Source organism: Callorhinchus milii, unplaced genomic scaffold, assembly GCF_018977255.1.
Source record: "Callorhinchus milii isolate IMCB2004 unplaced genomic scaffold, IMCB_Cmil_1.0 Scaffold1, whole genome shotgun sequence".
NCBI lineage: Eukaryota > Metazoa > Chordata > Chondrichthyes > Chimaeriformes > Callorhinchidae > Callorhinchus > Callorhinchus milii.
Window position 1 is genome coordinate 37,630,315 of NW_024704742.1, and position 21,010 is coordinate 37,651,324.

The following is a 21,010-nucleotide window of genomic DNA, read 5'->3' on the forward strand; positions in this document are numbered from 1 at the left end:
GGAACTCTCTCCTTCAATCCCTTCGTCTTGCCGCCTCTCTCCACATTTTCAGGTTGCGCTTGAAGACCGTCCTCTTTGATAGTGCCTACGATCACCTTCCCCTCCTCCAGGCTCGGCATCGGGCTCCGCCACTGTTAAGCGCTCCAAGACACCAGCCAACATGAAGGGCGTTATATAAATGCAAGTCTTTGTTAATGAATTTCACCTTTAACATCACTCTGAGGAAAGGAATTGCTTCTCTGCTTTTGCCATCAATCCTGACACTGTGATTGCTGTTTAGTTTTCACATTACGTTTACCTTTTTGCTGACTACCTGACTTGGAAAGCCAGTCTTTCGAGACGAACATCAATGAGTTTACCCAATTGAAGCGAAAGGTTAAGTCTCCAGTTTCACGAGCCCCTGGAGAGTAGGTTTTGAGCTGCCTGCTTAATCACAGAATACAATCTGTAACTTATGAGATGTGATCAAAGGTCAAATTCACCAGATGTTAGCGTGCTGCAGAGGTGAAAGCAAAGCAATTAAACTAACAGTGCAAGAAACATCAAAAGCAACTTTTATCCTTGGGTAAAAAAATTCACTGCATTGGCCGGGAATCGAACCCGGGCCTCCCGCGTGGCAGGCGAGAATTCTACCACTGAACCACCAATGCAATTGATGGAAAAGAGCTTCTCTGTATAGCTGAAATAACTTTGTGTGCTTGCATCCCACTTGTTTATTGCTGACTTATAACATAATCAATCACAGGAAGAGAAAAGAGAGTTGATCTCTTCCTCTCCTTCACAAACAACAGAATGCACAATACAATTAACTGCAACAAAATAAGGGGAACCAAAAAACAAGAAAATACTGTGGACATTTTAAGAGGTGATTGAGAATAGAACAAGAACAAGTTGCATTTACAGAGCGCCTTTCACATTGAGAGGATGTGGTGAAGTCAAAGGAATGAGAAACTAGGTTTAAAATCTCCAAATACAGATGAAACCAGTTCAATAATGACTCATGAGGTTACTGAGTGGGAGAGAGGGGGTGGGGTGACTGAGAAGACAGAAGTCAGCGTCAGGATGTTTTCCACTTGATGTTGTGAATAAAGCAAATGAACGCGGAAACAAGCTGCGTGATTGATGGTCACTGTTATTGTGGAATCTTGGCATTCCCTCTGCTGCACGTCCCCCGTTGTCCCACTGCTGTGGGCAGAGAATTGTCACTATACCTCTGTTCTCAACAATTCTCTGCCAAAATCCATCTGACTCTCACCCACCCTTTCAAAACCGTTCAAAAAACTTACCTCTTTGACCTGTACATTTGTTCATCTCCCCTCCCCTCCCCCGGGCTCGGATTCTTACCTTGCTCGGATTTCCATTACATCCCTGTAAAACAGTTTTACGTGAAAGACGCTATATAAGTGCAACTTGTTGTTTCTGCTAAGATTGCGTCCACATTCAAGTGGCTTGAGTATGAGAATAGAAGAGAGGAAACAAGCAGATATTTGAGAATAGTAGATTCGAACACCTTAAGGCGGGGTAGGTTCGAATGAAGAAACCCATCACAATGGCTCATTCAATCTTCCTGCAAACTCAATTACATAGAATTAATTGCATTGAACGTGACTGCATGGAAACAAGCCACACAGTCTGTGCCAGTGTTTGTTCCTCACGTAAGCCTAATCCCCTCTCCTTTAACTCTCTATTCTCTTCTTCCCTGTGTTTGCATGAAGTTTCCTCATAAAAGCACTGATTTTGTTTAAACAAAATATATATATTTAATTGTTGATATATATTTACGTTTGTCTCAGACAGTATCAAACCTGTTACAGATAAGAAGACTCAACACGTTGTTATCCCGTTACAGAATGCCACAGACCCGGCCCCTTGTGGCGGGGTGAGGGTTGGCGGGGGTTGTTGCCCACTTTGGTGGAGGGACCAAGGGTTTTGCCACCCTTTGCAGGGCTCAGTTACAAATGGGGCCTTGTACCCCGCCCCTCCCTATCCCTCCCCTCTTCGTGGGGAGTGTGGACAGTTTCACAGCACACGGGTTGTGTGCACAATTTTTTGGGACGCTCCCTTTAAGACAGTCGGGAATCACGCCTGCGTGCACTACATCCATGTGCGCGCCCGCACACACCCTGATAAGGCGCACTTGCTGCTTTCAGAAAGTGCCCCGATGTGCACCAAATCGCGCCAACACAAACCCAGACACATACCCTATATACCCAAAACGTCCCACTCCTGTCACCACGGCGTCTCTGCTGGGGTTCAGTTCCCCTTTATCTACAGAGAGCAGTTACACGGGTGGGCTCGTTGTGACTCTGCCTTCCTTTTACAGGACGGTGTGCCTTTACCTCACTCCCTGCTGCTGCCCCCTTTATGGGGGTGGGGGTTGGAGGCAGATAGACACGTATACATTTTCGGGACGCTGTTTGTTTACATCTCCTGCGTCCCTCTGTACATTTAAAGGTTACACACATGTTTATTCACAGTTTTGGGTGTACTCGTGGATTACCTGGTGATCGCTCCCTGAGGTCTCCCTCTCAGTGGTAGAGACCCTGGTGCGTGGGGATGTGATGCCGATGCCAGCTCGGCTAGCCAGGAGCGGCTCTGGCCATGGTCAGGCCCCATCTGGCGTTTGCCACGCTGAGCCGAACTTCAGGGTGTCCCTCAGTACGTAGCCCCTGATCCTAGCGTGTGCAACAACAACAACAACAACAAGATTCCATTTATTGAGCGCCTTTCACGTCGGGAGGACGTCCCAAGGCGCTGGACAGTTGGGTCAGGACCCGAGCAGGGGGGAAATGGTCAGGGTGAGGGGAGGGAAGGGAGGGAGCGAGGAGGGGGTAGAGAGTCGAGAGGGGAGCTGAAGGCACGGTCAAAGAGAAAGGTCTTGAGACCGGCCTTGAAGGAGGAAAGGGAGGAGGCGGCGAAGGCACTGGGGGATGGAGTTCCAGAGCCTCGGGGCTGAGAGGCTGAAGGCCCGACCACCAATGGTAGGGCGGTTGGGGCGGGGGATGTGGAGCAGACCGGAGCCAGAGGAACGGAGGGTAGGGGCAGGTAGGTAGGGGGATAGTAGGTCAGAGAGGTAGGAGGGAGCGAGGCTGTGAATGGCCTTGTAGGTGAGGATGAGGATCTTGAATTTGATCCTCTGGGGGATGGGGAGCCAGTGGAGGCGAGCGAGGGTGGGAGTGATGTGGTCCCGAAGCCTGGTGCGGGACAGTACACGAGCTGCAGAGTTCTGAATGACCTGCAGCTTGTGGAGGGAGGTGCCGGGAAGGCCGGCGAGGAGAGAGTTCCCATAGTCCAGCCTTGAGGTGATAAAGGCGTGGACCAGAGTTTCAGCCGGATGAGGTAGTGCCGCAGTCTGGCGACATTCCGGAGGTGATGCAAGCCTGAGGCTGACTGTCTCTGTCACCTCGTTCCGCCAGAAGACCACCAGATTTCGGGAGTGCCAAAGGGCCTCCTTCACCGAGTTGATGATCCTCCAGGCACACTCGATGCGGGTCTCCCTGTGGGTGCCACAGAAGAGGCCGTACTACAGCACCGTGACAGTGGGTCCCCAGGGACGAACTGTGAGAGCCATCATTTCATCTGTTTCCAAACCATCTTCGCGTACCGCCACTCTAGGAAGAGGTGGTCCACGGTCTCATGGCCTCTATAGTCGGCCCGAGGGCAGTGCTGCAACCGGCCCAGACCTCAAAAGTGCATGAAAGCTCTGAGGAGGAGGGTCCTTTTTATCGCCAGCCAGGCCGTGTCCTGATGGTTGTTGTACAGGGCTGATGACGAGGCGTTCTGCCAGGTGAGGCTGGCAGTCGCTGCAGGGTACCCCCCGATCAGGTCTGCCCTCTCCCCCTTTTCTAACGGTTTTGACAACTTGCCGCGCAAACCATTCAGTGATTGCGCAGGGGTCTGGGATGGTGCTCTTCAGATATTTCTCTGGATAGGATAGGTATTTCGGCACGCTCCAACTGTGTGGAACGTTTCGAGGCAGTTCTACGTTGATGGAGTTAATCCATCAACACGTGTTGCTTGAGGGCATCACGTGTTGATGGATTATTGAGTCCTAGACCTGTGAGTACGTGACTAGTCACATTTCGCACGCGTAATTCACTGAAGCCAGTAAGTGCACAGAAAGTAGTTTGTCACTGCAGCTCAAAAAGGGCATGCAGCGATAGGTCAAGACTACATTTCTCACGATTCAATGCGTCTTGACTTGTCACTGCATTCACATTTACCGGCAAGCTTTGGAATTGCATTGAGTCACGGGAAATGAAGATCTTCTGCGCATGCATTGACAAATCAAGACTATGTTTCCTTCGATTCAGTGCTGCCGGCTGGTAACTGCGATTAAGGTTTTGATAGGAAACTGAATAGGAATGTAGCAAATATACATCTTAAGCAATTATACAATTTATAAAGATGTTTTACTGTACATAACAAAACTTAATTTGTATTTCCCTTAGTGGAGTAGTGGATAAAGGCACTGAGTAGTAGATATGTTGGTTGCAGGTTCAAATCCAGGTCTGTGCTTAGGTGAGTAATTGTGAGGTAATATTACAATTGGCATCAATATTTTAAGGCAAGTAACCAAAAAACGAGACAAGATTGTCATCCATTCTGGCATTTTTCTACACTGTAAAATTCTGATTTCTTAAACCACCTTGACTCCCCTCTCGACTCTCTTCCCCCTCCTCGCTCCCTCCCTTCCCTCCCCTCACCCTGACCATTTCCCCCCCTCCTTGCTCCCTCCCTTCCCTCCCCTCACCCTGACCATTTCCCCCCTCCTCGCTCCCTCCCTTCCCTCCCCTCACCATTTCCCCCCTGCTCGGGTCATGACCCAACTGTGCAGCGCCTTGGGACGTCCTCCTGACGTGAAAGGCGCTTTATAAATGGAATCTTGTTGTTGTTGTCGAAGGGGTTATAGAGGAAAAAGTGAGGAAATGGCATTAGATTGCTGTGAATTCAGAAGTTGTTAGAACAGGCTGGATGGGATGAATGGTCTCCTGCTGTTCCTGTTTCACTGGCTTTACTGCCTCCTCTGGGTGTGGGCTTTAACCTGTGCAGGGCAAAACCTTAGGCAAGTTGCCTTACTCCACACGCCTCTGTTTACCTAGCAATAAGTAGGAACATGATTGTTAGTCGATTGGCGAATCGCTTTCTGGGGGTAATAATCCCACTCAATCCACTAGCTAACTAATCAGAGAGACAGGGAAATGATTGCAAATGGATACGGAAATCAATAAATGAGGAACCCAAATTACTAAAATATAGAAATAAAATGAAAACAAATCATTGATCTGAGGTTGTTTAGAGGCTGAGAAGACAGACTCAGAACATTTTCCAGTTGGTATTCTCAGTAAAGTGGAAGCTTGTGTTAGACAGTGATTGTGTGTAGTTGCTGTGATTACTTCCAGAAGGGAGTGTGCTTTCCAAATGCAGAGAATATGAGAACAAAAACGAAAATGAGGGGAAGTTACAGAATTGGAGCAGTGACCAGCTCAACACTGACTGTGTTTAAATAAATTATGGATGAGCAGGAGTTTGCAAAAAGTTAGTCTGCATTGGCCGGGAATCGAACCCTGGCCTCCCGCGTGGCAGGCGAGAATTCTACCACTGAACCACCAATGCAACTCACATTGTAATCTTCCTCTATACTTCATTTACTTTCACTTTCTTTTCAGCATTGTCTTAATGTAGCAGGTTACATCTGTAAAATGAGACCCTGAGTTATAAACTATTCTCTTTTCATCTCAAACATTTCTATTTACCAGGGGCATTGCAATCTGATCATTGTGAACCTGACTTTTTATTCATCCAGACTCACAGGTTGGATACAGTTCCAGGGGGCAACCTGTCATTTTCAAGAAACCCCATTAAACCATAGAAATGTACAGCCCAGAAGAATGAAATTTGGTCCAGCATGTCTGTGCTGGCTCTTTGCAAGAGCAAACTATTCAGTCCCATTTACCTGCTCTTTTCCCAAACATCTCCTTCATCCACCTAAAGCTCCCGGTCCCGCAGTTCTATACTGTTTTACTATGATCAGCAAGTCACCGCTCAAGTCATCGGGATCGAGGAATTCAGTAATGTAGCCTCCAGACATGAAAGGCACTATACAAATGTAATTTGTTGTTGTTATAGGGCAACCAGAAGCCTCTATTTAAAACTTCCACCCTCCATTCACTTTGATTTCCATTCACTACAGTTCCACAAATGATTTTTCTTCTCGTCCCCGCCCGATCACTTCAGGGGTACCCCAAGGATCCATCCTTAGCCCCTTCTATTCCTCATCTGTATGCTCCCTCTCGGTGATGTCATCTGCAGACACGGGGCTAACTACATGTATGCAGATGACACTCAACTCTACTTCTCCTCCAGCTGTGACCCGCAGTCCCCTGATGTTTTGTCAGCTTGTCTGACATCAAGGCCTGGTTAAGCGCAAACTTCTTGCAGTTAAACATCAACATGACGGAAGCCATACGCTTTGGCTCCCGTCGACATCTTCTGCCCTGCAGTTCAGACCTCCTCAACCTCCCCGATCGGTCCTCAAAACTCTCTGAACCCATGTGCAACTTCGGTGTCAGGTTCGATCCCCAGTTATACTTCTCCCCCACATCCGATCCCTGGCCAGGACCGCTTTCCTTCACATCTGCCTCATTGCCAGTCTCCGACAATACCTCACTCCACAAGCTGCCGAAACTCTTGCCCACACCTTCGTCACTTCTCAGCTGGACACTCTAATGCCCTCCTCGCCGGTCTCCCCTCCTCCACTATTCACAAAATTCAACTCATCCAAAACTCCACCGCCCGCATTCTCACCTGCACTAAACTCCGCACCCCGATTACCCCAGTCCTTGCCAAACTCCACTGACTCCCTGTCACAGAGCGGATCGACTTCAAGATCCTCACTTCCATGGCTTGGAACCCCCCTATCTCTCCAATCTCCTCTCTCCTCATAGCATAACCCGCTGCCTCCACTCTACTGGCTCCGTCCTCTTCCTTGTTTCACAATCGGTGGCCATGCCTTCAGTCACTTTGCCCTGAAGCTTTGGAACTGCCTCCCTCAATCCCTTCAACTTGCCCCCTCTTTCCCCATTTTCAGGTTGTCCCTGAAGATCTTCTTCTTCGACAGTTCCTATGGTCACCTGCCCCCTCCCCTGACTCATTATCGGGTTCCACCATGGTTAAGTGCTCTGGGATGCCGCCTGGCGTGGAGAGCGCTGCCCACGTGTAAGTTGTTGTTGGTTGCAAAGAACAAAGATTGAGAAAGCCGCAGACTCAACACAGATTGTGTTTAAAATAACTTTAGGAAGAGCAAAAGTTTTCAAAAAGATAATCTGCATTGGCCGGGAATCGAACCCGGGCCTCCCGCGTGGCAGGCGAGAATTCTACCACTGAACCACCAATGCAACTCACATGGAGCCAATGTGGGACTGGAAGCCACAATCCTACCAAGTAAATTGGAAAGAAACTGATCCATATGTTTAGCTGCTATGATTGATTCCAGAAGGGATTGCAAGCACATAATGCACAACCCATGAGTGGATAAAAGAGGAAAATGAATGGATGTTTATCAACTGCGACACTTAAACCTGCAAAAGTAAGTTAGGAGGAGAGACAACAAATCAAATCAAGATCTCCCACCTGGCAGGTGAGAATTCTACCACTGAACCACCAATGCAACTCACATTGTAAACTTTTCTCTACTTCTCAATTCCTTTCACTTCATAGTGACAATGCACTCAAACTACTATCCTACCCCCATTATAACATGGCAAATGGAGCTTTACAAAAGATTTTTCATGGTTTGGCTGCTTTACCATGCTATGTTCATCTCCCCCTTCCCTCTTCTCATCCCCCCCTACACTCCTTCGACCCTATCTCTCCCTCCTCCCTCACCACAACTGTCCGCAAACTCAAACCCACCAACTGCTCCCTTGATTCCATCCCCACCTCTCTCCTCATCTCCTAGCTCCACCTTCTGACCCCTCTAATGTCCGATATCATCAACTTCTCCCTGTCCACTGGTTCAGTTCTCACCCCCCTAAAAACAGCCATCATCACCCCCATCCTGAAAAAACCTTCCCTGGACCCATTCCTCCTCTCCAGCTACCGACACATCTCTAGCCTCCCATTCCTCTCCAAGGTCATGGAACGAGTCATTGCGTCCCAGCTCCGCTCCTTTCTCTCTCGCCATTCCCTCTTTGAACCCCTTCAATCCGGCTTCCACACTGCCCACAGCATGGAAACAGCCCTGGTCAAAGTCACTGATGATATTCTGAACATCTGTGATCAGGGCTCCCTCTGCCTCCTTGTCCTCCTCGACCTCTCTGCGCCTTTGACACTGTCGACCACTTCATCCTCAAACACCGCCTCTCTGCTTTACTCAATCTTCGCGGACCTGCCCTTGCCTGGTTCGATCCTATCTCTCTCACCATCTCCACTTCGTTGCTTCTAACGGTTTCTCCTCCAGCCCCCGCACTGTCACGTCTGGCATCCCCAAGGGCTCTGTCCTTGGCCCTCTCCTCTTTAATATCTATATGCTCCCCCTTGGTGACATCATCCACAGACATGGGGTCAAGTTTCCACACCCAACTCTATCTTTCTGCCTCCACCCTCAACTCCAGGACCACTGCTGTCCTGACAGACTGTCTGTCGGACATCAAGTCCTGGATGAGGGTAAATTTCCTACAGTTGAATGTGAACAAGACTGAGGCCCTCCTGATTGGCTCACACCAGCGCCTCAGCACCTCAGGCTCTGGCAGCATCAACCTCCATGGTTGCACACTACAACTCACCAGCCAGTCAGGAACCTGGGTGTCTTGTTCGACTCTCAACTGTCTTTTCTTCCCCACATTCCAGCCATGATCCGCTCTGCCTTCCCGCACCTCCGTAACAATGCCCAACTCCGCCACTACCTCACCCCTCAGGCCACTGAAACTCTTGTTCATGCCTTCATCAACCTCAGGCTCAACTAATCAAACGCCCTGCTTGTCGGCCTTCCCACTCCTCCCTCCACAGGCTGCAGATAATCCAGAAATCTGCAGCCCATGTCCTCTCCCGCACCAAACTCCATGACCCCATCTCCGCCATTCTCACTCAACTCCATTGGCTCCCTATCCTTCATAGGATCCAGTTCAAGATCCTGGTCCTCACATACAAAGCCCTCCATGGCCTCGCCCCACCCTACCTCTGCGACCTCCTAACCCCCGTTCCAACCCGCCCACTCCCTCCGCTCAGTCGGCTCTGGCCTGCTCCACAACCCCCGACCCACCCGCCCCACCATTGGCAGGAGAGCCTTCAGCCACTCTGCCCCCAACCTCCGGAATTCCATCTCCCAGTCACTTCGCCTCAGCCCCTCCTTAGCCTCCTTCAAGTACTGGCTCAAGATCCTCCTTTTTGACCATGCCATCGGCCACCTCCTTCCCCTCCCCTCCCTTCTCTCCCAATGACCCCAGGTCGGGTCTGAAACATTGTACACTGTCCAGCGCCTTGGGATGTCCTCCCGACGTGAAAGGCGCCATACAAATGTAATCTGGTTGTTGTTGTTGTTCTCCCTTGCTGCCCGACATCCTGGGCCAATAGAATAGTGTGGAAATATTTGCCAAAAATTGCAGGGTGTTTGGGAAAATTGTGGAGAATCCTCTGTACAACCCTCTAAGATACTATTCTGTGTGATGTCAGTGCACTATGTAAAGGCAGGTTGTTGTTGTTAAGTCAGCATAGATCGCTTTATAGTCAGCAGACCAGGTTACTGCTGATGTCACTGTATTTTCTTTGACTGTGCTTTCGATCTCCCTGCGTCCCCCCCGTGCTGCCCCCTCCCTGAGCCCGACTCCCAGCTCGGGTCCGTAACTCTGTCTGTACAGTGCTGTATTTTGAAATTCACTCATTTATCCATCAGTCAACATCTCTTTATCATAAATCATACTTAGACTTCCTCTTGTGGTCCAGTGGATAAATGCACCATCATTGTTGTTAATATGGCAAAGAGAAGCTGAGTTGTAGGTTCACATCCTGGACTCACACACATATATTTACAATTCTGAGCACAGAGGTTTGCCAAATTATTAGACAGGCTTGTCACCCTTCCAGGCAGCTTGTAGCGCAGTGGTTAGAGTATTTGCCTCGCAAATGATGGGAGCAGGGTTTGAATCCCGGGCAGGGCAAGTTTCCTTGACTCTGGTTATCGAGCAGTAAGTAGAAACCCAGTTATTAATTGATTGTCTGATCACATATCCAGGGGTTATAATCCCTTAAAATAAATTTGGTCACTCAATCCATGACTGTTTGTGGGACACTATGTGCAATTGGCTGCCTCGTTTCACCCACAAAATATAGTCAATTCACTTTACGGTATATTTTGTGAAGCATTATGAGACATCTCGAAGAGAGATGGCCTTACCCTTGTCAATAGCAATGGATCTACTCAACTGACTCTACATCCTCAGGCCTGTGTTTTGTCAACTTCGAAGGTGGCATATTCCCCACTGCTAATCAGTAAAACTGTAAAAATAATTCTTCCATTTGTTATGTTGAAGGATGTAACCAAAGAGAAAGCAAAATACTGATATCTGATTGACAAGAGACACGGAAATCAATACTAATAATGATAATAATCCTTGCATTTGATATAGCGCCTTATCACTTCTTTGAGACGTCTCCAAGCGTTTCAAAGATTACGCTGCAAAGCAAATTGACTGTATATTTTGTGGGTGAAAATACTTCCAGAAGGGAGTGTGTGTGCCTAATGCAGAGAATATGAGAATAAAAGGGGAATTGAGAGGGAGTTTGAGGACTGTAGCAGTAACCGAGTCAACATTGATTGTTTAACTACATTTTTGACGAGCAGGAACTTGAAAAAGCTAGTCTTGCATTGGCCGGGAATCGAACCCGGGCCTCCCGCGTGGCAGGCGAGAATTCTACCACTGAATTCTACAACCGAGTCAACATTCATTGAACATCGCCAGACTACGGCACTACCTCACCCCTCACGCTGCTGAAACTCTGGTCCACGCCTTTATCACCTCAAGGCTGGACTATGGGAACTCTCTCCTCGCTGGCCTTCCCGGCACCTCCCTCCACAAGCTGCAGGTCATTCAGAACTCTGCAGCTCGTGTACTGTCCCGCACCAGGCTTCGCGACCACATCACTCCCACCCTCGCTCGCCTCCACTGGCTCCCCATCCCCCAGAGGAGCGAATTCAAGATCCTCATCCTCACCTACAAGGCCATTCATGGCCTCGCTCTCTCCTACCTCTCCGACCTACTATCCCCCTACCTACCTGCCCGTACCCTCCGTTCCTCTGGCTCCGGTCTGCTCCACATCCCCCGCCCCAACCGCCCTACCATCGGTGTCCGGGCCTTCAGCCTCTCAGCCCCAAGGCTCTGGTACTCTATCCCCCAGTGCCTTCGCCTTGTCTCCTCCCTTTCCTCCTTCAAGGCCGGTCTCAAGACCTTTCTCTTTGACGTGCCTTCAAGCTCCCCTCTCGACTCTCTACCCCCTCCTCGCCCCCTCCCTTCCCTCTCCTCACCCTGACCATTTCCCCCTTGCTCGGGTCCTGACCCAACTGTCCAGCGCCTTGGGACGTCCTCCCGATGTGAAAGACGCTCTATAAATGGAATCTTGTTGTTGCTTAAATACATTTTTGACGAGCAGGAACTTGAAAAAGCTAGTCTTGCATTGGCCGGGAATCGAACCCGGGCCTCCCGCGTGGCAGGCGAGAATTCTACCACTGAACCACCAATGCATCTCACATTATAGACTTTCTCTCTACTTCTCAATTACTTTCACTTCATAGTTGCTCTCAGATTTCTCTTCTGTTGTAACGCAGCATCCACCAAAGACAGACAGTCTCCACCTGACATGCTGCGTAAAGCAAAATACAGACGTAAAAGTCACTATACAAATGGAATTTTCTTGAGAATGTTGTTGCAAATTATCCAGAATTCTGCAGCCCGTGTCCTCTCCCGCACCAGGAACCTCGACCCTATCACCCCCAACCTCTTCCGACACCACTGGCTTCCCATCACACAGAGGATACAGTTGTAAAAAGCCAGTCTGCATTGGCCGGGAATCGAACCCGGGCCTCCCGCGTGGCAGGCGAGAATTCTACCACTGAACCACCAATGCAACTCACGTTCTAAACTTTCTTCCTACTTCTGAATAACTTTCAGTTCACAGTGACATTGCACTCAGGTATCTGTGCATCCATGAAATGAGACCACAAGTTATAACAGATCATGTTATCGGGTGATCTCAGTCATTCCTGATATCCCTTTAGATGTCTACAGTGCTGTATTTTCAAATTCACTCATTTATCCTTCAAACAACACCTCTCAAGTACTTTATTAGAAAATCATATTTAGATGTCCTCTTGTGGTCCAGTGGATAAATGCACCATCGTTCTTCTTAAAACAGCAAAGAGAAGCTGAGTTGTAGGTTCAAATCCTGGACTTTCGAAACAACAACAAACTGACATTTATGGAGCGCCTTTCACGTCGGTAAGACATTACAAGGTGCACATATATTTACAATTCTGAGCAGACGTTTGCCAAATTATTAGACAGGTTTGTCACCCTTCCAGGCAGCTTGTAGCGTAGTGCTTAGAGCACTTGTCTTGCAAGTGATGGGACCAGGGTTCAAATCCGGGGGAAAGCAAGTTTCCTTACTCCATACGCCTCTGTTTATTTAGCAGTAAGTAGAAAGCCAGTCATTAATTGATTGGCGGATTGCTTTTCCCTAAAGGGAATCGTATCACTTTCCCTTTTTATTTATCTTACAATAAATTTGATCACTCAATCCACGACTGTTTGTGGGACACTGCTGTTCGCAATTGCCTGACTCGTTTCACCCACAGAATATACAGTTAATTCACTTTACAGTATATTCTGTGAAGCGCTCTGAGACGTCTCGAAGATGTGATAAGGTGCTATATCAAATGCAAGGATTATTATGATATTATTATTATATATTATCATTATTACACAACACACTTGTACCTCTCACCACCTGGTTTGAAAAGTAAATGCTTCATATTTCGCACTGCTATTCAATAAAACTCTAAAAATAATTCTTCCGTTTGACATATTGAAGGGTGTAACAAAAGAGAAAGCAAAATACTGATATCTGATGCACGACAAACACGGAAATCAATACTAATAATGATAATAATCCTTGCATTTGATATAGCGCCTTATCACTTCTTTGAGACGTCTCCAACCGTTTCACAGAATACACTGTATACAGCGAATTGATTGTTTATGTTGTGGGTGAAAATACTTCCAGGAGGGAGTGTGTGTACCTAATGCAGAGTATATGAGAATAAAAGGGGAATTGAGAGGAAGTTTGAGACCTGTAGCAGCAACCGAGTCAACATTGATTGTTTAACTACATTTTTGACGAGCAGGAACTTGAAAAAGCTAGTCTTGCATTGGCCGGGAATCGAACCCGGGCCTCCCGCGTGGCAGGCGAGAATTCTACCACTGAACCACCAATGCAACTCACACTATAGACTTTCTCTCTAATTCTCAATTACTTTCACTTCATAGTTGCTCTCAGATTTCTCTTCTGTTGTAACGCAGCATCCACCAAAGACAGACAGTCTCCACCTGACATGCTGCGTAAAGCAAAATACAGACGTAAAAATCACTGTACAAAGGGAATTTTCTTGAGAATGTTGTTGCAAATTATCCAGAATTCTGCAGCCCGTGTCCTCTCCCGCACCAGGAACCTCGACCCTATCACCCCCAACCTCTTCCGACACCACTGGCTTCCCATCACACAGAGGATACAGTTGTAAAAAGCCAGTCTGCATTGGCCGGGAATCGAACCCGGGCCTCCCGCGTGGCAGGCGAGAATTCTACCACTGAACCACCAATGCAACTCACGTTCTAAACTTTCTTCCTACTTCTGAATAACTTTCAGTTCATAGTGACATTGCACTCAGGTATCTGTGCATCCATGAAATGAGACCACAAGTTATAACAGATCATGTTATCGGGTGATCTCAGTCATTCCTGATATCCCTTTAGATGTCTACAGTGCTGTATTTTCAAATTCACTCATTTATCCTTCAAACAACACCTCTCAAGTACTTTATTAGAAAATCATATTTAGACGTCCTCTTGTGGTCCAGTGGATAAATGCACCATCGTTCTTCTTAAAACAGCAAAGAGAAGCTGAGTTGTAGGTTCAAATCCTGGACTTTCGAAACAACAACAAAATGACATTTATGGAGCGCCTTTCACGTCGGTAAGACATTACAAGGTGCACATATATTTACAATTCTGAGCAGACGTTTGCCAAATTATTAGACAGGTTTGTCACCCTTCCAGGCAGCTTGTAGCGTAGTGCTTAGAGCACTTGTCTTGCAAGTGATGGGACCAGGGTTCAAATCCGGGGGAAAGCAAGTTTCCTTACTCCATACGCCTCTGTTTATTTAGCAGTAAGTAGAAAGCCAGTCATTAATTGATTGGCGGATTGCTTTTCCCTAAAGGGAATCGTATCACTTTCCGTTTTTATTTCCCTTAAAATAAATTTGATCACTCAATCCACGACTGTTTGTGGGACACTGCTGTGCGCAATTGCCTGACTCGTTTCACCCACAGAATATACAGTCAATTCACTTTACAGTATAATCTGTGAAGCGCTCTGAGACGTCTCGAAGGTGTGATAAGGTGCTATGTCAAATGCAAGGATTATTATGATATTATTATTATATATTATCATTATTACACAACACACTTGTACCTCTCACCACCTGGTTTGAAAAGTAAATGCTTCATATTTCGCACTGCTATTCAATAGAACTCTAAAAATAATTCTTCCGTTTGACATATTGAAGGCTGTAACAAAAGAGAAAGCAAAATACTGATATCTGATGCACGACAAACACGGAAATCAGTAATAATAATAATTGTATAGCGCCATATCACATCTTCGAGATGTCTCCCACCGTTTCACAGAATACACTGTATACAGCGAATTGATTGTGTATGTTGTGGGTGAAAATACTTCCAGGAGGGAGTGTGTGTACCTAATGCAGAGTATATGAGAATAAAAGGGCAATTGAGAGAAAGTTTGAGACCTGTAGCAGCAATCGAGTCAACATTGATTGTTTAACTACATTTTTGACGAGCAGGAACTTGAAAAAGCTAGTCTTGCATTGGCCGGGAATCGAACCCGGGCCTCCCGCGTGGCAGGCGAGAATTCTACCACTGAACCACCAATGCAACTCACACTATAGACTTTCTCTCTAATTCTCAATTACTTTCACTTCATAGTTGCTCTCAGATTTCTCTTCTGTTGTAACGCAGCATCCACCAAAGACAGACAGTCTCCACCTGACATGCTGCGTAAAGCAAAATACAGACGTAAAAATCACTGCACAAATGGAATTTTCTTGAGAATGTTGTTGCAAATTATCCAGAATTCTGCAGCCCGTGTCCTCTCCCGCACCAGGAACCTCGACCCTATCACCCCCAACCTCTTCCGACACCACTGGCTTCCCATCACACAGAGGATACAGTTGTAAAAAGCCAGTCTGCATTGGCCGGGAATCGAACCCGGGCCTCCCGCGTGGCAGGCGAGAATTCTACCACTGAACCACCAATGCAACTCACGTTCTAAACTTTCTTCCTACTTCTGAATAACTTTCAGTTCACAGTGACATTGCACTCAGGTATCTGTGCATCCATGAAATGAGACCACAAGTTATAACAGATCATGTTATCAGGTGATCTCAGTCATTCCTGATATCCCTTTAGATGTCTACAGTGCTGTATTTTCAAATTCACTCATTTATCCTTCAAACAACACCTCTCAAGTACTTTATTAGAAAATCATAGTTAGACTTCCTCTTGTGGTCCAGTGGATAAATGCACCATCGTTCGTCTTAAAACAGCAAAGAGAAGCTGAGTTGTAGGTTCAAATCCTGGACTCACAAAACAACAACAAAATGACATTTATGGAGCGCCTTTCACGTCGGTAAGACATTACAAGGTGCACATATATTTACAATTCTGAGCAGACGTTTGCCAAATTATTAGACAGGTTTGTCACCCTTCCAGGCAGCTTGTAGCGTAGTGCTTAGAGCACTTGTCTTGCAAGTGATAGGACCAGGGTTTGAATCCGGGGGAGGGCAAGTTTCCTTACTCTATACGCCACTGTTTATTTAGCAGTAAGTAGGAACCTGGTTATTAATTGATTGGCGGATTGCTTTTCCCTTAAGGGAATTGTATCACTGTCCCTTTTTATTTCCCTTAAAATAAATTTGATCACTCAATCCACGACTGCTTGTGGGACACTGCTGTGCGCTATTGCCTGACTCGTTTCACCCACAAAATATAGTCAATTCAATTTACAGTTCATTCTATGAAGTGTTATAAAATATTGTGAAGACATGATAAGATGCTATATCAAATGCAATGATCATCATAGTATTAATATTATACATGTATTATATCATTGTTATTATTACACGATACACTTGTCCCTCTCGCCATCTTGTTTGAAAAGTAAAGTCGTTCAAGTCAGGAGCTCTGCTAAACTCAAACAGGTTTGGTAAGCATATCAGGGGAAGAGAGCAAGAATAGCCAAGGGTGGAGGGATGACCTTACCCTTGTCACTGGTAATGGATCTACTCCACTGACTCTACATCCTCAGACCTGTGTTTTGTCAATTTAGAAGGTGGCATATTCCCCACTGCTAATCAGTAAAACTGTAAAAATAATTCTTCCATTTGTTATGTTGAAGGATGTAACCAAAGAGAAAGGAAAATACTGATATCTGATTGACAACAGACACGGAAATCAATACTAATAATGATAATAATCCTTGCATTTGATATAGCGCCTTATCACATCATTGAGATATCTCGAAGAGTTTCACAGAATACACTGGAAAGTGAATTGACTTTATATTTTGTGGGTGAAAATACTTTCAGAAGGGAGTGTGTGCACCTAATGCAGAGAATATGAGAATAAAAAGGGAATTGAAAGGAAGTTTGAGAACTCTAGCAGCAACCGAGTCAACATTCATTGAACATCGCCAGACTACGGCACTACCTCACCCCTCACGCTGCTGAAACTCTGGTCCACGCCTTTATCACCTCAAGGCTGGACTATGGGAACTCTCTCCTCGCCGGCCTTCCCGGCACCTCCCTCCACAAGCTGCAGGTCATTCAGAACTCTGCAGCTCGTGTACTGTCCAGCACCAGGCTTCGGGACCACATCACTCCCACCCTCGCTCGCCTCCACTGGCTCCCCATCCCCCAGAGGAGCGAATTCAAGATCCTCATCCTCACCTACAAGGCCATTCACGGCCTCGCTCTCTCCTACCTCTCCGACCTACTATCCCCCTACCTACCTGCCCGTACCCTCCGTTCCTCTGGCTCCGGTCTGCTCCACATCCCCCGCCCCAACCGCCCTACCATCGGTGTCTGGGCCTTCAGCCTCTCAGCCCCAAGGCTCTGGTACTCTATCCCCCAGTGCCTTCGCCTTGTCTCCTCCCTTTCCTCCTTCAAGGCTGGTCTCAAGACCTTTCTCTTTGACGTGCCTTCAAGCTCCCCTCTCGACTCTCTACCCCCTCCTCGCCCCCTCCCTTCCCTCTCCTCACCCTGACCATTTCCCCCTTGCTCGGGTCCTGACCCAACTGTCCAGCGCCTTGGGACGTCCTCCCGATGTGAAAGACGCTCTATAAATGGAATCTTGTTGTTGCTTAAATACATTTTTGACGAGCAGGAACTTGAAAAAGCTAGTCTTGCATTGGCCGGGAATCGAACCCGGGCCTCCCGCGTGGCAGGCGAGAATTCTACCACTGAACCACCAATGCATCTCACATTATAGACTTTCTCTCTACTTCTCAATTACTTTCACTTCATAGTTGCTCTCAGATTTCTCTTCTGTTGTAACGCAGCATCCACCAAAGACAGACAGTCTCCACCTGACATGTTGTGTAAAGCAAAATGCAGACGTAAAAGTCACTGTACAAATGGAATTTTCTTGAGAATGTTGTTGCAAATTATCCAGAATTCTGCAGCCCGTGTCCTCTCCCGCACCAGGAACCTCGACCCTATCACCCCCAACCTCTTCCGACACCACTGGCTTCCCATCACACAGAGGATACAGTTGTAAAAAAGCCAGTCTGCATTGGCCGGGAATCGAACCCGGGCCTCCCGCGTGGCAGGCGAGAATTCTACCACTGAACCACCAATGCAACTCACGTTCTAAACTTTCTTCCTACTTCTGAATAACTTTCAGTTCATAGTGACATTGCACTCAGGTATCTGTGCATCTATGAAATGAGACCACAAGTTATAACAGATCATGTTATCGGGTGATCTCAGTCATTCCTGACATCCCTTTAGATGTCTACAGTGCTGTATTTTCAAATGCACTCATTTATCCTTCAAACAACACCTCTCAAGTACTTTATTAGAAAATCATATTTAGACGTCCTCTTGTGGTCCAGTGGATAAATGCACCATCGTTCTTCTTAAAACAGCAAAGAGAAGCTGAGTTGTAGGTTCAAATCCTGGACTTTCGAAACAACAACAAAATGACATTTATGGAGCGCCTTTCACGTCGGTAAGACATTACAAGGTGCACATATATTTACAATTCTGAGCAGACGTTTGCCAAATTATTAGACAGGTTTGTCACCCTTCCAGGCAGCTTGTAGCGTAGTGCTTAGAGCACTTGTCTTGCAAGTGATGGGACCAGGGTTCAAATCCGGGGGAAAGCAAGTTTCCTTACTCCATACGCCTCTGTTTAATTAGCAGTAAGTAGAAAGCCAGTCATTAATTGATTGGCGGATTGCTTTTCCCTAAAGGGAATCGTATCACTTTCCGTTTTTATTTCCCTTAAAATAAATTTGATCACTCAATCCACGACTGTTTGTGGGACACTGCTGTGCGCAATTGCCTGACTCGTTTCACCCACAGAATATACAGTCAATTCACTTTACAGTATAATCTGTGAAGCGCTCTGAGACGTCTCGAAGGTGTGATAAGGTGCTATGTCAAATGCAAGGATTATTATGATATTATTATTATATATTATCATTATTACACAACACACTTGTACCTCTCACCACCTGGTTTGAAAAGTAAATGCTTCATATTTCGCACTGCTATTCAATAAAACTCTAAAAAATAATTCTTCCGTTTGACATATTGAAGGGTGTAACAAAAGAGAAAGCAAAATACTGATATCTGATGCACGATAAACACGGAAATCAATAATAATAATTGTGTAGCGCCATATCACATCTTCGAGATGTCTCAAACCGTTTCACAGAATACACTGTATACAGCGAATTGATTGTATATGTTGTGGGTGAAAATACTTCCAGGAGGGAGTGTGTGTACCTAATGCAGAGTATATGAGAATAAAAGGGGAATTGAGAGGAAGTTTGAGACCTGTAGCAGCAACCGAGTCAACATTGATTGTTTAACTACATTTTTGACGAGCAGGAACTTGAAAAAGCTAGTCTTGCATTGGCCGGGAATCGAACCCGGGCCTCCCGCGTGGCAGGCGAGAATTCTACCACTGAACCACCAATGCAACTCACACTATAGACTTTCTCTCTAATTCTCAATTACTTTCACTTCATAGTTGCTCTCAGATTTCTCTTCTGTTGTAACGCAGCATCCACCAAAGACAGACAGTCTCCACCTGACATGCTGCGTAAAGCAAAATACAGACGTAAAAATCACTGTACAAAGGGAATTTTCTTGAGAATGTTGTTGCAAATTATCCAGAATTCTGCAGCCCGTGTCCTCTCCCGCACCAGGAACCTCGACCCTATCACCCCCAACCTCTTCCGACACCACTGGCTTCCCATCACACAGAGGATACAGTTGTAAAAAGCCAGTCTGCATTGGCCGGGAATCGAACCCGGGCCTCCCGCGTGGCAGGCGAGAATTCTACCACTGAACCACCAATGCAACTCACGTTCTAAACTTTCTTCCTACTTCTGAATAACTTTCAGTTCACAGTGACATTGCACTCAGGTATCTGTGCATCCATGAAATGAGACCACAAGTTATAACAGATCATATTATCAGGTGATCTCAGTCATTCCTGATATCCCTTTAGATGTCTACAGTGCTGTATTTTCAAATTCACTCATTTATCCTTCAAACAACACCTCTCAAGTACTTTATTAGAAAATCATAGTTAGACTTCCTCTTGTGGTCCAGTGGATAAATGCACCATCGTTCTTCTTAAAACAGCAAAGAGAAGCTGAGTTGTAGGTTCAAATCCTGGACTTTCGAAACAACAACAAATGACATTTATGGAGCGCCTTTCACGTCGGTAAGACATTACAAGGTGCACATATATTTACAATTCTGAGCAGACGTTTGCCAAATTATTAGACAGGTTTGTCACCCTTCCAGGCAGCTTGTAGCGTAGTGCTTAGAGCACTTGTCTTGCAAGTGATGGGACCAGGGTTCAAATCCGGGGGAAAGCAAGTTTCCTTACTCCATACGCCTCTGTTTATTTAGCAGTAAGTAGAAAGCCAGTCATTAATTGATTGGCGGATTGCTTTTCCCTAAAGGGAATCATATCACTTTCCCTTTTTATTTCCCTTACAATAAATTTGATCACTCAATCCACGACTGTTTGTGGGACACTGCTGTTCGCAATTGCCTGACTCGTTTCACCCACAGAATATACAGTTAATTCACTTTACAGTATATTCTGTGAAGCGCTCTGAGACGTCTCGAAGATGTGATAAGGTGCTATGTCAAATGCAAGGATTATTATGATATTATTATTATATATTATCATTATTACACAACACACTTGTACCTCTCACCACCTGGTTTGAAAAGTAAATGCTTCATATTTCGCACTGCTATTCAATAAAACTCTAAAAATAATTCTTCCGTTTGACATATTGAAGGGTGTAACAAAAGAGAAAGTAAAATACTGATATCTGATGCACGACAAACACGGAAATCAGTAATAATAATAATTGTATAGCGCCATATCACATCTTCGAGATGTCTCCAACC

At 46.3% G+C, this 21,010-nt stretch overlaps 1 protein-coding gene and 13 non-coding genes across 14 annotated transcripts in view; 1 reads left to right on the forward strand and 13 right to left on the reverse strand.

Annotated features, from left to right (window-relative positions):
* Window positions 1-579: 579 nt before the first annotated feature.
* Window positions 580-650, reverse strand: trnag-gcc. The gene has a single exon. It is a non-coding gene; the product is annotated as a tRNA-Gly (tRNA).
* Window positions 651-2,601: 1,951 nt separating this feature from the next.
* Window positions 2,602-21,010, forward strand: part of LOC103180902 (serine/threonine-protein phosphatase with EF-hands 2) — a 51,504-nt gene continuing 33,095 nt past the window's right edge. Inside the window, exons 1-2 of the mRNA XM_042341231.1 lie at window positions 2,602-2,658; window positions 3,417-3,560. Coding sequence (XP_042197165.1) covers window positions 2,602-2,658; window positions 3,417-3,560 — 201 coding nt within the window. The remainder of the gene's footprint in view (window positions 2,659-3,416; window positions 3,561-21,010) is intronic.
* Window positions 5,546-5,616, reverse strand: trnag-gcc. The gene has a single exon. It is a non-coding gene; the product is annotated as a tRNA-Gly (tRNA).
* On the reverse strand, window positions 7,327-7,397 carry trnag-gcc. The gene has a single exon. It is a non-coding gene; the product is annotated as a tRNA-Gly (tRNA).
* On the reverse strand, window positions 11,667-11,737 carry trnag-gcc. Its single transcript has one exon. It is a non-coding gene; the product is annotated as a tRNA-Gly (tRNA).
* Window positions 12,050-12,120, reverse strand: trnag-gcc. Its single transcript has one exon. It is a non-coding gene; the product is annotated as a tRNA-Gly (tRNA).
* Window positions 13,417-13,487, reverse strand: trnag-gcc. The gene has a single exon. It is a non-coding gene; the product is annotated as a tRNA-Gly (tRNA).
* On the reverse strand, window positions 13,800-13,870 carry trnag-gcc. Its single transcript has one exon. It is a non-coding gene; the product is annotated as a tRNA-Gly (tRNA).
* trnag-gcc lies at window positions 15,151-15,221 on the reverse strand. Its single transcript has one exon. It is a non-coding gene; the product is annotated as a tRNA-Gly (tRNA).
* Window positions 15,534-15,604, reverse strand: trnag-gcc. Its single transcript has one exon. It is a non-coding gene; the product is annotated as a tRNA-Gly (tRNA).
* trnag-gcc lies at window positions 17,750-17,820 on the reverse strand. The gene has a single exon. It is a non-coding gene; the product is annotated as a tRNA-Gly (tRNA).
* On the reverse strand, window positions 18,134-18,204 carry trnag-gcc. The gene has a single exon. It is a non-coding gene; the product is annotated as a tRNA-Gly (tRNA).
* Window positions 19,483-19,553, reverse strand: trnag-gcc. Its single transcript has one exon. It is a non-coding gene; the product is annotated as a tRNA-Gly (tRNA).
* On the reverse strand, window positions 19,866-19,936 carry trnag-gcc. Its single transcript has one exon. It is a non-coding gene; the product is annotated as a tRNA-Gly (tRNA).